Source organism: Loxodonta africana, chromosome 4 (genome assembly GCF_030014295.1).
Source record: "Loxodonta africana isolate mLoxAfr1 chromosome 4, mLoxAfr1.hap2, whole genome shotgun sequence".
NCBI classification, from domain to species: domain Eukaryota; kingdom Metazoa; phylum Chordata; class Mammalia; order Proboscidea; family Elephantidae; genus Loxodonta; species Loxodonta africana.
In genome coordinates this window covers 136,123,095-136,137,828 of record NC_087345.1, presented here as the reverse complement: position 1 = coordinate 136,137,828, position 14,734 = coordinate 136,123,095, and the positions used below count along the sequence as shown (strand labels likewise).

General features: G+C 39.7%; 1 protein-coding gene across 1 annotated transcript in view; it reads left to right on the top strand.

Annotated features, from left to right (window-relative positions):
* Positions 1-14,203, top strand: part of NDUFA9 (NADH:ubiquinone oxidoreductase subunit A9) — a 41,443-nt gene extending 27,240 nt beyond the window's left edge. The window contains exons 9-11 of the mRNA XM_003410633.4: positions 2,314-2,409; positions 6,950-7,016; positions 11,674-14,203. Of these exons, the coding sequence (XP_003410681.1) occupies positions 2,314-2,409; positions 6,950-7,016; positions 11,674-11,844 (334 nt within the window). The 3' untranslated portion in view covers positions 11,845-14,203. The remainder of the gene's footprint in view (positions 1-2,313; positions 2,410-6,949; positions 7,017-11,673) is intronic.
* Positions 14,204-14,734: the final 531 nt, after the last annotated feature.

Here is a 14,734-nt window from a genome sequence, read left to right as displayed (position 1 = left end):
GCAAACACTTCATCTTTACAGGGAGAAGAAATCAGAGGCGGATGCAGATGCAGATAGGGTGGTAGATTTGGTTATAGGAATTTAAGGGAGTATCTTTTCTCATTGAAATGTGAGATCACCAGCTAAAAGGCAACATGGGGTGGGCCAGAGACATGTATGGAAATTTTGAGGATGGAAGAAAAAATATGAACTATTCCCTGGGAGAACAGGAAGGAGTACTTCCCAGGAGAGCAGAGTAGAATTGCAAAGCAGAATTGAGTATCCGTTTGAAGTTAGTGATCAAAAATAAGGTGCAGTCAGCCCAGTTGTTTTTTCTCTACAACTTTGTCTTGCTGGGGGTTCACGTACAGAGAAGGCAGATACTTGAATGAATGTGCTACCAGGGGAGGCCTCCCTTGGATTAGGGAGATAGTAGAGCACATTTAAAATTGTTAAGAATGACCCAGGAGAGAGGAAGCAGTTGAAGATTCAGGTTGTAAGGAAAAAAACAAAGGAACAAAATCGTTAAATGAGAGGTCAGTTACAGAGTGCAAGTCATGAGATTGCCTTGGGTGGAAGGCAGACATTTCAGTTTTTACAGGAGGAGTTTTGTTGGACAAATATAGTGAAGAGGCAGGTGAGGGACAAGATTTTGCTGAGGATATTTCCAAAGGCATGCTTATAATGCTGAACCATGCAATCGAAGCTGAGGAGGACACAAATCTTCTCTTGAGTCGCAGTTAATGCAACACAAAGTGCTTTAGAACAGTGGAAGAGCCAAGATAATTTTGTATAATTAGTTTACCCATGATGTCAGTATTGCATGTCACAGTAAAGATTACAAGTTGTTCTTTGTATTATATGCCCTGCATTGACCCTTACAAGTCACTCTGGAATTTGAAGGAAGCCATTCAGGGGCTTTGTCTGATACTTCCTTTAGCTGACATTTTCTTTTTTTTAATTAAATATATCAGAATGATGTTCTCACTGAATTAACTTCATTCATCTCTCAGCTACCCCCAACTTCCTCAGGCAAAAGGATTAGAAAAATGGGTGAAGAGATATTAAAATACATTGTAATGCAATGATAATTGATTAATTAAAACTATGTTGTACAGATACAAAAGTATTCACATCAATGGACTAGAACAGAAAGTCCTGAAGGAGACCCACATATATGTAAAAATATAGTATGTATATAATAAAGGTGACATTTCAAATTACACAGGAAGGGTAGATTATTTAGTAAAAGGTGTCGAGGCAATTGGCTAGCCATTTGGAGATAATTATATCTTTACCTTATATGCAAAATAACTTCCACTAGGAATGTATTTTCTGTTTTAAAAAAAACCTTAAAAGCGTTAGACCAAAATGTGTAGGACTTATGTCACTGGTGATTGTAGCAGAATTCCCTAAATACAAAACCAAACCATAAAAGAATAGAAATTGATAATTTGATTAAATAAAATGTTTAAATTTGTACAATGCCACAAAACACTGTAAGCAACATTAAAAGGCAACATACAAAAATATAAAAGATATTTCTAATTATATTATTAAAATATAAAGAATTCTTACCAGTCATTGTTGGAGAAAGAGACCCCAGGGAGAAAGAGAAGAAAGAAGCTATAAATGGCAAAAAAAGAAAAAGAAAAAAAAAAGCTCTAGTGTTAAAGAAATGCTAATTAAAACCTTGAGGTACCTTTTTCACTTAGCAAATGGGCAAAATTGTTTATTTTTTACGATGAAGCTCATTTTGGCGAAGGGTATGCCTAACAGCATTTTATGTTCAATGATATAACCTTTGTAGAAGACAGTTTGGAAGTATTTGTTAAGAGCCTTAAAATTTCAGAATGTGTTCTGATCCAATGCCATGTCTAGAAGTGTATCCTAAGTGTACAATCATGGATAGGTATATTTACTATAAAAATGCTCATTAAAGTATTCTTTTACAAAAGAAAAAAAATTTTAATAGCTTAAATATCCCAAAACTGGGAATTGGTAAAATAATTTATGATTATAGGCAATGGAATATGTGCAACCATTAAACATGCAATGGAATATTTAATGACATATAAAGGTGATTGTGATGTATGCTAAATGAAAAAGATGTATAATCTTGTATTTATGAAAACAAAAAAATGCATTTGCAAGGGAATGGGAAGGTTACATATTAAACATATTTATCTTTGGCTGGCCGGATTATGGGTAATTTTTCTTTTTGCTATTCCATATTTACTACAGTGCATATGTGTTTCAAATGTTGTTTTGTTAAATTAAAAAGAAAATATGTAAGGAGCAAATCATTTGAAGTTACATGTTTTCCTTTTGTAGGCCAAATCGATACCTCCTCTTGGACCTGGTGCAGTATGTCTTCGCTGTGACTCATAGATCCTTCTTCCCATACCCCTTGCCACGTTTTACCTATCAGTAAGTGAAGTGCTTCTTTGTGTACCTTGTAGAAGAGAGCTAATTTGATACACTTCTCCCTAATGTCCTCACTTAGGGTTCTGGGGAATATATTTGTTCCGGTGAAAGGCCAATATCCGACTCTCTAATAGGAAGTGCTCCTGGTGTTAGGAGGTTAGGCTGGAGAACAACCAGTAGAAAGGGAAGTATAGTAGCGTAGACAAAAATCAATGTGCATTTTGAGATTTAATCAGTCATATGTAGTAGGAGGCTAAATCTGCAGTTCTTTGAATTCTCCGTTTAGAACCCACTGAGTTGTAACTTGGAGAAGTGTCTTGCTTGGGAGATTGTATAAAGGAGCAATTTTTTTTTCCTTTGTTTTATACCACTTACCCAGAGGTGGGAAAGGGGACCTTCTTTATTAAACCAGTCTGATCATGTAGTTGGGGAAAGGAACCAGGCTGATTCAGACTTGACCTTGTGACTGCCTTATCTTGTTTCTCTGCTGCTTAGTTCAGTTCTTCACTTTGAAGGTTCAGAATCTTGTAATTATTAGGTCACACACCAGTGTTCTGGTCACGGGTACTTTCACATCAAATTTGCCAGAGACTGATTTATAAATCAACATGGCAGCTCATTCCTTCATTCATTTGCTCATTCTTTTATTTGACACGTATTTATTGAATGCCTATTTTTATTATGTCTTAGGCAGTGTACCAGGCAATCAAGATGTTACAGTAAACCCTCAAAAAGTGTATGGTATAATGAGGGATATCAGTTAGAATGCAGTGTGATGATAATATTTATTGAGCATGTGCTATTTTTCAGGCTATTTACTTGATCCCATTTAATTCTCATAGTGACTTTATGAAGTAGGTACTCTGATACTGGCATTTAACAGATGAGGAAACCAAGACATAGAGGGCTTCCTCAAGGTCATAAAGCATCTTAGTGGTTGAGTCAGGGTTTGTACCAAGGTTTTTTTTTTTCACTCCAAAGCTTGTTTTTTTGACTGTTGAATGCCTGCCTCCTTGATAAATGCTACAATGGGGGTAAGCTCAGGGTGGTGTAGGAGACCATTGTCATTAAGCTCAGTCGGGGAGGACTAAACCAAAACCTGAACCAAGACAGGAGTTAAACCAGGTGAAGGGGATGAAGGAAGGGATAGCATTCAAGAAAAAGGGAATAGCAAGTGCATAAGCTTCGTGTGTAGGAACTAAAAGTAATTGAGCATGGCTGGAGAGGAGGGAAAATACTGTGAACAGGAGTTGGTGCTGGGGGAGTTGCAGAGGTCAAATCCTAAAGGTCCTAATAATCATGTAAAAGAGTTTGGAATTTGTCTCAAGAGCAGCTGGGAGCCTTTGATGTGTTTTAAGCAGAAAAATAGCTTGCTCAGAATTATTCTTTTGAAATATCATTTTTACAGTAATGTGGAAAATGGACTGGATTTAAGGAGATCTGTTGGGGCAATGTTTAGTAACCTAAGCAAGAAATGGTTGTTGTGTTGTTGTGTGCCACTGAGTTGATTCCAACTAACAGCAAGAAACGGTAGCAGCCCTGAACTAAGGTTATGGCACCAGAGATAGAGAAAGATGGATTGTTTGATAGATACTAAGTTGATTGGGTTCAGGACTTGGCCATTAACTTGGTGAGAGAGAGGAGGAACCAAGAATGGTGCCCAAGTTTCTGCTAAAGGTACAATTTATTGAGACAAGGTCAGAATAGCTAACATTTGTTGAGTACCTCCTCAGTGGTAACTACTGTTACAGGCTCTTTACCTGCATTGTCCAATTTGTTCACTGTATCAACTCTATAAGTACTATTATTATTCTCATTTTATGGATTGGTTAACTCGGAATTTTGTTTTGAAATTGAGGAAACTGAGGCTCAAAGAGGTTAAATAACTTGCCAAATGTTACTTCATCAGCACAGATTTCACCTAAGGCAGCTTGGCTCTAGAAGTCATGCTCTTAATCACTGTACTCTGTAACAAGATAACAGGGAACACAAAGGAGAAAGAACATTTTTGGGGAAGCTGATGTATTATGTTTTAAAAATGTTGAGTTTGGTAGACCTGTGACACACTGGAGATGTCCAGTGGGTGGAGGTCCTGGTCTAGAACTCAAGGAGCCAAGTCTGGGCTGTAGAGAATGATTTGGACATCGTCAGCACACGGATGGTAATTGAGGCCAGGGGTGTAGATGTGTTTATAGACTGAGTAAAAGAGGAAGGCTGAGATCAGAATCACGATAAATACTGCCCTTTAAAGGATCAGCAGAGTAAGAGAAGCTTATTAAAGAGGCTGGAAAAGAGTGATCAGACATCGAAGTGGAAAATGAAGAGTTCGGAAGTCTAGATACCACAGGGAAGGGAGTGATTTAAGGGGAAGAATGGCTATTTTAAGAAGGAGGGTGTTACCATTACTGAACATTTTGATCAAAGATTCTATAGGAGAATTCTGATCAAAAGGGGGTAAATGTAGAACAGAATTTCAAATTCTCATGGACTCTAGACTTTCTGGAGCCAAGGGGGCTGAATGAACCCCTGAAACTATTGCCCAAGATGATCTATAAACTTAAACCAAAATTATCCCCTGAAATCTTAAAACCAAACAATACCTTAGCTTAACTACTAAAAAAAAGTCTGTCTTGGGCATTGTGCTCTTTTTAAGAACTATCTATACGGGATCAAAGTTAAGATAGCAACTTGAAAGATTTGATAGAACCTTGGGGGGCAGGGAGTTTATGTTAATGGGGAGATAGCAACTCAGAAATGGAGTGAGAATGGTTACACAACTCAAAGAATGTAATTGTTGTCACTGAATTGTATATGTAGAAACGATTGAATTGGTGTATGTTTTGCTGTGTATATTCTCAACAACAACAACAAAATTAAATAAATAAATAAAAGGAAGGCATTGCTGTTTTGCTCACAGCTGTACCGCCAATACCTAGAACGGTTCCCGGCACACAGTAGGCACTCTGTTAATATTGTGAAATGAAATGCTGTGGAAAAGTCAAATAAGGTAAAGGACCAAAATGTATCCACTGGAGTTAGTAATAAGATTTTAGTGACTGCGGTGGTTTCAGTCTGGTGTAAGCCAGAGTGCACTGAGGTACATTCATGGATGCACATAAAACAGAGAGTTAGAGATGGAATCATTTTCATCAGCATAAGAACATGTATTGCCCGCTGAGGACACTAAAAAGTAGAGACCAGAAGGGCTACGTTAACCTAGGACCAGAGCACAAAGTCGGAGGTTTGTAAGAGGGGGATTTATTTAAGCTATAACCCATCACCCATTGCTGTCGAGTCAGTTCTGACTCGTAGTGACCCTATCGGACAGAGTAGAAGTGCCCCCATAGGGTTTCCAAAGAGCGCCTGGTAGATTCAAACTGCCGACCTTTTGAGTAACAGCCATAGCACTTAACCACTATGCTACCAGGGTTTCCATTTTAGGTATAGTAGCCCAGTAAATTGCCGTTTTCTGTCATTGGAACAGGTTGTCTGGAATCTGAGGCTTTATATGTTGCTAAAGAAATTCTGACCAGTTTTCAGCTTCCTTTTTCATTTATTTTTGCCACTCAGTTGGAATGATTGTCAAGCTTTTAAAAAAACTGTGGAGCCCTGTGTTCAATGAATTTTTACGTAAAGGCCCGCTGGGTAAATCAGATAAATGCAGAGCTGGTCTGGTTGTAGTGATGGGTGATATTAAGAGCAGCTTCCCTCATCTCCTTGACCCACTCCTATGTGAGGATCACAGGGAATTCCTAGTGTTCCTCAGATACTAATTTAAAACCCACTACCCTGAGGATACTTAAAAGACAGTAACTCAGATAACCCATAAGGAAAAAAACCCTTAGTTTTCATTAGCAGAGAAGAGGGCATTGATCAAGATAGGCTACCCCCCTTGTCCTGAGTTTTATATTCTCTTCCTGCTTTGAGTCATAGGTCTTGGCCTTCTCCTTACTTTTTGGGTTTTTTTGTTCCCTAGGGTTCAGTTTAGCCGCTAACCAAAAGGTTGGCAGTTCAAATCCACCAGGAGCTCCTTGGAAACCCTATGGGGCAGTTCTGCCCTGTCCTATAGGGTCACTATGAGTTGTAATCAACTGGATGGCAAGGTTTTTTTTTTTCAGTTAGGGGTCCTTGTCCTCAGGGATTGCATTTTATATTTTGCATACCACTTAGCTTACCCTGCCCTGTGTCCTTAATAGCAGCGTATTTGAATGTCATGGGTTAAGTTAGAATAGAATTTCACAGACTTTATTGAATCTCTCTTGTTTTGCTGTTGTTGGTTTTATTTTTTACTTTAAAGTTCATTGTCTCTTTGGTGGAGAGAATGTTACAGCAGTCAGGCTGGGCTGGGTTGAAAGGAAATAAGGACTAATAAGCAGAATTAACCACACAGATGCCAAGATTGGTTATTTTCTTAAAAAAATAAAATTGAAAAAGAAAATTCCCACTTCTGCTGGAGCCTCACTTCCTATGGCTCTCATTGGCTAGATTAAATATTGGGCATGGAGACACTTTTCACATGTGCCTTGTTTATTCCATTTTCCAGATTGATAGCAAGACTCTTTGAGATGAGCCCGTTTGAGCCCTGGACGACGAGGGATAAAATGGAACGGGTGAGTTGGAGTGTGGTGCACATGCGCCTGGGCAGATGCCAGGAGAGGGCTGCAGAGAAGGATGGAATTGGATTCCTTCGTGTTTGCTGGCTCACATGCCTGGATTCTTTACATGGTCTTATCTGATATTTTTCCTCGCAGAGGTCAACCACTCTGCTTGTGCACTGAATCTCCCCTACCCACAGCCTACACCAGGGTTGTTCCTCCATTGTCTTCTCAATTTTTCTTTCTCTGCTAGGCCATTTCCATCAGCATACAAGCAAACCCTAGTAGTTCCTTTATTTTTTAAAAAGCTTTTCCTTCTTCTCATCCTGTGCTCTCTCTAGCTACTGCTCTGTTTGTGCCCCTTTATGTTGTAACTCTTACAAAGAGTTGTCTGTACCTGCCATTGACAGCTTTTCCCCTCATTCTCTCTTTAACCCATTCCAGTCGGGCTTTCATTCCTGTCTCTCCCCTAAAACTGCTGTCTTCAAGGCCACCTCTGATCTCCATGTTGCCAAATTCAGTAGTCAGTTCTCCAACCTCATTTACTCATGTGGACAGCATTTGTCAGAGGGACTGTTCTGTCCTTCTCGAAAGCCTGTCTTTCATTCTGGATCCTGGCCCATTCTACATTTTCTTGCTTTTCCTCCTCTCACTAGGCCATGCTTCTCATTCTCCCAATCTCTAAATGTTCATGTGCCCAAGGGCCCTGTCCTCAGCCCTCTCTTTTCTATCTTTACACATTCTCTAAATGACCCTCCCCTAGGCCCATGCTTGCTCTAGTTGCTGTTTATAAGCTCATGGCTGCGGTTTTATCTCCAGCCCTGATCACCCCCTTTTACCCTACCACCCTGCCTCTCCCTGAGCTTTGCACTCTTATATCCAGCTACTTAGATATACTATAATCATCTGAAGGAGCTCTGGTGGCGCAGTGGTTAAACTGCTGGGCTGCTAACCGAAAGGTCGATGGTTCGAACCCACCAACTGCTCTGCAGGAAGAAGATGTGGCAGTCTGCTTCCATAAAGATTACAGCCTCAGAAACCCTATGCAGCAGTTTTGCCCTGTCCTGTAGGGTCACTATGAGTCAGAATTGACTTGATGGCATTTCGTATAATCATCTGAAGGAGTCCTAGGTGATACAAACGATTAAGTGCTTGACTACTAACTGAAAGATTGGCAGTTTGAACTCACCAGAGGCACCTCAGAAGAAGAAGGGCCTGATCTGCTTCTGAAAGGTCATAGTCTTGAAAACCCTATGCAGTACAGTTCTGATCTACACAAAAGGTCGCCATGAGTTAGAATCAACGTGACGGAAACAGAACATGTCCATAAATAGAACTGCAAGCCTGCTTTTCTCCTAGCCTCTCTCATCTAAGTTAATGATATCACAATTTACTCTGTTACTCAAGCCAAAGATCTAGGAATCTCCTTCAGTTTCTTTCTTTTCCTTACCACTGTAGATCCAAACCAGCACTAGCTAGTAGCAACCTGAAATGTGGCTTTTACTACTGTAGAAATAAAACTTTAATTTTATTTAATTTTAATTAACTTAAATTGCCACATTTGGTTAGTGGCTACTGTAGTGAATAACACAGGTCTCACCGGAAACCCTGGTGGTGTAGTGGTTAAGAGCTATGGCTGCTAACCGAAAGGTCGGGAGTTCTAATCCATGAGGCGCTCCTTGGAATCCCTGTAAGGCAGTTCTACTCTGTCCTCTAGGGTCTCTATGAGTCGGAATCGACTTGACGGCAACGGATTTGGTTTTCTTGGTTTGGTAGACCATCACCAAATATTATTGGGGCAGCCCTCAAACTACATGACAAATGCTGATAGTTCTCCCTTTCCCTAGCTTTTTATTTAACTTCTAATTATAATAACGTTGAAAATATTCAATTAACAAAAGTAGAGTGGATAATTGCCTCCACTGTACCCACTCCAATCCAAGCTTCTGTTCCTTCTTATTCTCTCAACCACTCTCCTGAACAGCATGTAGAACCCCAAAGCTCTGGATCTTCCCTTCTTACTTGCTATCTTCCATACTCGTCTTCCTCATCGGTCATTTGCCTACTATATGTTAAAGTGTTTCTATGGAAGATACAAAGTAAAATAAAAATACTATACTGTGTCTACCTTTGAAGACCTGTAGACCTCATACTGGCAAGAAGCATCCACATTGTCCTCTGAATGTGACCTGAAAGCTAACGTGTAGAGAAGATGAGAAAATAGGCCTTAGGCATGAGATGTGAGGGCCACAGTCAACCTCCCCTCTGATGGTCTGTGTGGAAACCTGAGGCCATTCTTAAGGTGTCCCTCTATGTTTGTGAGAGATCTGGTGGGAGGACCAATTGTCAGAATGCCTCAGTTTATCCTTCACTAATGTGCCTCATACATTCGTAACTGAGAACTTGTTGATATAACAAGCTAATGGTTTTTGAATTTGGTTTGGAGACTACCTCACAGCACTGTACTAAAAAAGTTGCAGACTCTTGGGTGGGGAGGGTGAGGGATTGATGCTGCTGTACATGCAGATTGATTCTGTTTGTATACTTTTGCATGATATGGGACCTGGGTTTTTGTTTTTTTAGTTCTGTAATGAGTCCTGCGTTAGTCAGTCAGGTTAAGTATAGCTGGAATAAAAAGGTAACAATCTTAATGGACAGTAAATACTATATTCATATTTCAGTAGTTAGAAACTGAGGCAGAAAATCTATGCTTAGAGAACAAGCACAAGGGAGAACTGAGGAATCAGCTAGTTTTGCTTTGTTCTTGTTAGTTGCTGACAAGTCAATTCCAACTCATGATAGCCTCTTGTATAACAGAATAAATCATTGCCTGATCCTGTGCCATCCTCACAATTTATGGTATGAATCAGCCCATTGTTGCAGCTGCCAAGTTAATCCATTTCATGGAGGGTTTCTTTTGATTTCGCTGACCTTCTACTGTACCAAACATGATGTCCTTTTCCAGTGAAGTTCTGCTTTAGCCTCTACTTAATTCGTGAACCCTCCTGTGAAGCCACCTCTGGCAAATGTAATTGATGATCTCTGTACTCCTTGGGGTTTATTTCTGTTTAGATCTGTGGAATGGCTCATCCAGAGCCCATGTCCTGTGCTCATGGATAGTGCGAGGCACCTTTGGTCTGATCTTTGATGACCTTGCCTTTTCTTTTTTTAAGCCCTCTTTCTGTGTTCTAAGGAGCCCTGATGGTGCCAGTGGTTAAAGCACTTGGCTGCTAACCAAAAGGTCTGCAGTTTGAGCCCACCAGCTGCTCCCCAGGAGAAGGATGTGACAGTCCACTTATGTAAAGATTTACAGCCTTGGAAACCTTAAGGGGCAGTTCTGCTCTGTCCTGTAGGGCTGCTATGAGACAGAATCAATTCGACAGCAGTGGGTTTGGTTTGGTTTTGGGTTTCTGTGTTCTACTTCTAGTGAGTTCCAAGAATCAAAAACTGTCACATATTCCTTGAAAGCAGTTAAGTCTCAGTAATGGGAGTGTCCTAGTGAAAGCACTAGACCAACAATCCAATTGAAATTAAAACAAAAATTTTATTGAAGGATTAACTTTATTTCGTGAAATAGAGAAACATGGCTTTCAAAAAGAATGCAGCACGATCTCCCTTGCAGGGAGAACAGCAGCATATTTAACAGGAAGAGTAAACAAAGCCAAATAGTTTTATATCAAAGCGTGCAGGGGAAAGAAGGAGAAATTTACAAGGGGTTGTTAAACTACAAACTTTCTTAACACCAATTTCTAGCCTCACAAATCCCTTTTTCCTGATACAGTTTGACTAAGGCAGTATTTCTAATGTTAGACGTGTAAACATACTTGATATAGGAGTTTAGTGATGGATTGCAGGCTGAGTCAAACCTAGTTGTAGTCCTTGAAATGGAGAATTGACAGTTTAGTTAGGAAAGAGTGAAGATTAAATCAGCTCTAAATCTGAAGCCTTTTGAAATGTAAACATCACCCATACAGCTAAGAGGGAATGAGTCAGGGCCCAGGCATTCACTGGGTGAATTCCCTGAAAGCCGTTAAGATAGCAAGTTCGTTTACATAAGTTAAAGCTTGAATCTCTGCACTCTTGACAGCCACAGCTTCTATAGCTGCAATCTGTGTCTACCTAGTTTCATATTTACAAAAAACTAGTAGAAATACAGTGGAAAAATCCCAGCAAGCGAAGATTTAATTTGGGAGTCAGGATGTAGAACTAAGACTTAATGTATACCTATCTTGGCCATAAAGTTGTTTACAGTATCTAATTTTATTTAACATACCAGTTCTATCTTCTGACCTCCAGTTGACCAAGTTGCCTTCTCTGGGGCCAGCTGTATAAACATTTTTAACAGGCACTGAGGAATTCTTTTATCTAGGTTAGAAATTCTGACTCCTGTCTTCTTTGTTTTTCAAGTAATAAAACTTTGATTAAAAAGGCTGAGTGGTTTCTTTAGGAGAACAGAAATGAAAATCTTAGTTTAATTTTAATGAAGTTTTTAATTTAGGTCTGAAGTCACTCAAATTTAGATATGCCAGCACCTCAATTTCTAAGATTCAAATCCACAGGAGTCAGGTCAGCTTTAAATTTTAAATGTTTAACTGTTTAAATATTTGTCGGATAACACTCATTATTTTTGGCCAATTTTCAGTGTTCTCTGTGGTTCTTTGTTTATTCAAAGGTTCATCTCACAGACATGAAATTGCCTCACCTGCCTGGCTTAGAAGACCTTGGTATTCAGGCAACACCCCTGGAAGCCAAGGCCATTGAGGTGCTCCGTCGTCATCGCACTTACCGCTGGCTGTCTTCTGAAACTGAGGATGCGAAGCCGGCCAAGACAGTCAACGTTTAGTGGCCCTTGTGCAGCCCTTGGTTTTTGGTGTCATTCAGTTTCACCTGGCTAGCAACCACCTACTTTCTTCCTGTACATAGTGAATAAGATCTATTAAAATGTCTGAGATTAATTTCTGCAGCAGCATTTTCTTTTTTGATTTATTGAGTGAGAAATTCAGTCACTTAGAACTTGAGCATAAAAAAAAAAATTTTTTTTTTTTTTATAGCTTCCTGTATATACATGTATGTGTATCATTTATTCTCTCAAATAGTGGGGGGTGTGTTGAATTCCCCTATGTCAAGCTACTTCTAGCATATGTTCTGGAAGATAAGGACGTCTCTTTGATGTCAAATTATTGTGAAGACCCTGAGTGATAGGTGATTATCTTAATATCCATTAATTGAGAAAATATACAATGTCCTGTACTAATCTGAATTTATTCACACTTCGGGTTTTTAAAATTTTTCTTAATGATATCTACATACATTTGGAAAATGGTAGTACATGTACATAAGAACATTGTAGACGTGGATTCTCAAGCCCCTTGCAGTAACTGCATAGTCTTCTACTTGAATCTGAGCTGAGGCCTCCATCCCTGTGCTGTAAGGACCACATCTGGATTACTGTCTAGATTATACATGGATGTAGACAGATTCTCTTCTCTGAAAAGCAGATGTCACAGCCTCTCTGTCACTGACGCATGTTTGAATTGGGACTTTTTGCTTACATTGTTAATATTGCAGCAAAGAATGAGATGAATCATTGATTTAGTGTTGGCTGATCCCTCAGTGGAAACCCTGGTGGTGTAGTGGCTAAGTGCTACAGCTGCTATCGAAAGGTTGGCGGTTCAGATCCACCAGTTTGAATCCCTCAGTGTGGTATGACTGAAAACTCCCATATTCAGTGGTAAAGCCAACACACCACTATCCTCGGTGACCCAAGGTTCTACTGCAATCCACTAGACTTAGTTCTCTGATCTTTAGGATGCGAATGTCAGTAAAAGCCTATCCAGTTATATTAATACCCGTCTCATCTTTACAGAAACAGGTACATGAACGTTGAAGGTGAGTTCTCTACCCACCCATGTGAAGCACAAGAATCTTTCTGTCCCCAAGCAAAAATGTGCTACTCCAAGTGTGGTGTCCATGTACCAGCAGCATCAGCATCACCTGGGAGCTTGTTAGAAATACAGAATGCCAGGCCTTACTCCAGACCTGTTGAAACAGAATCTTCATTGTAACAAGGTCCCCCAGGAGATTTCGTATGCACATTAGAGAGAGAAGCACCGGCCTAGAGATCACCTGCATCACAGTTCAGGGGGCTGCTGCTTGCTAATTTAGCTCCCTGGGTCCCATCCCAGACCTACTGAACCAGACTCTCTGGAGGTGGGGCCTAGGAATTTTATCAAGCATATCAGTTTATTTGCATGTACATTAATATGAGAATCAGCGGTCTGGGGAAAGGAGCCCAAGTCCAGCTTTACTTTTTTTTTTTCCTTCAGATATAACGTCTCCTGTTACTTTGGGTGGAAACCCTGGTGGCATAGTGGTTAAGTGCTACGATTGCTAAACTAATGGTCGGCAGTTCAAATCCCCCGGAGTTGACTCAACGGCAACGGGTTACTTTGGGTGCTGGCCACAAGCAGGCCAGTAGGCACACAGAATTTGATTTTAAAAGAAATAGTGATTCTATAATGGACAGTGTCCTTTTTTATAGTATTTGTATGTTTTAGCAATACTGGTTTTCATCTCTTTAAATTTTTTTATAACCCATGATTCTAAATACTTGGTTTTTCTAAAACCATAATTCAACCAGCATAGTTTTTCTTTCCTTTCACATCTAGTACCCCCTTTTTTATAGGAAATATTTTATAATACACCCTTTATTCTGATAGAAGGATTGTAGTTACAATATAACCTATCTTTTTTTTTATACATGTAATCAAAAATAATGTAATACCTTATATAATCAAGAAGTTTAAAGGAAAGTAATACATAATAAAATAATGTATATCTCAATATATAGATGTGTGAGCACAATCACACCCAGTACAATGTTGTCAGTTGCTTACACCCCTGTGGACAATCGTCATGGATGCAACAGGGACAAATGCAGACTGTCCTGATACAGGTGTGGTTGTATTGGCCACTTAAATACCATGAACAGCATTGATACTTAAGTCAACTCCTGAAATTGTGAACAAGTTCTATAAAGCTCAGAACAAAACATGAACCTCCGTATATTTACATTATACTTGCTTTTCTAGAAAACTGGGCTTCTGTTAAACAATACCAAAAATCTTTTATATGTATCTGTAAAAAAAAGTTAGAGCCTAAGTTCAGATGACTATAAATGGGTTTTTGAATGTCACGTAGAATGTGTTTCAGTCCTTAGTTTGTGTGTTCTGATTTATACACAGTGATGTATCTACTGTTCCTGGTTCTCACTCACTAAATGCCCATAGTGCTCCTCAGTCACTGTGATACAGTTCACTCCATGACATCTTAGTCATCTAGTGCTGCTGTAATAGAAATACCACAAGTGGATGGCTTTAACAATCAGAAGTTTATTCTCTTACGGTCTAGTAGCCTACAAGTCCAAATTCAGGGCGCCAGTTTCAGGGGAAGGCTTTCTCTGTCGGCTGGAGGAAGAGCCTTGTCATCAATCTTCCCCCGGTCTAGGAGCTTCTCAGTGCAGGCACCTTGGGTCTAAAGGATGAGCCCTGCTCCTGGAGCTGCTTTCTTGGTGGTATGAGGTCCCCATGCCTCTCTACTCACTTCTCTCTTTCATATCCCAAAAGAGATTGGCTCAAAATACAATCGAATCTTGTAGATTGAGTCCTGCTTCATTAACATAACTGCCGCTAATCCCATCCCGTCAAGAGCATAGAGATAGGATTTACAACACA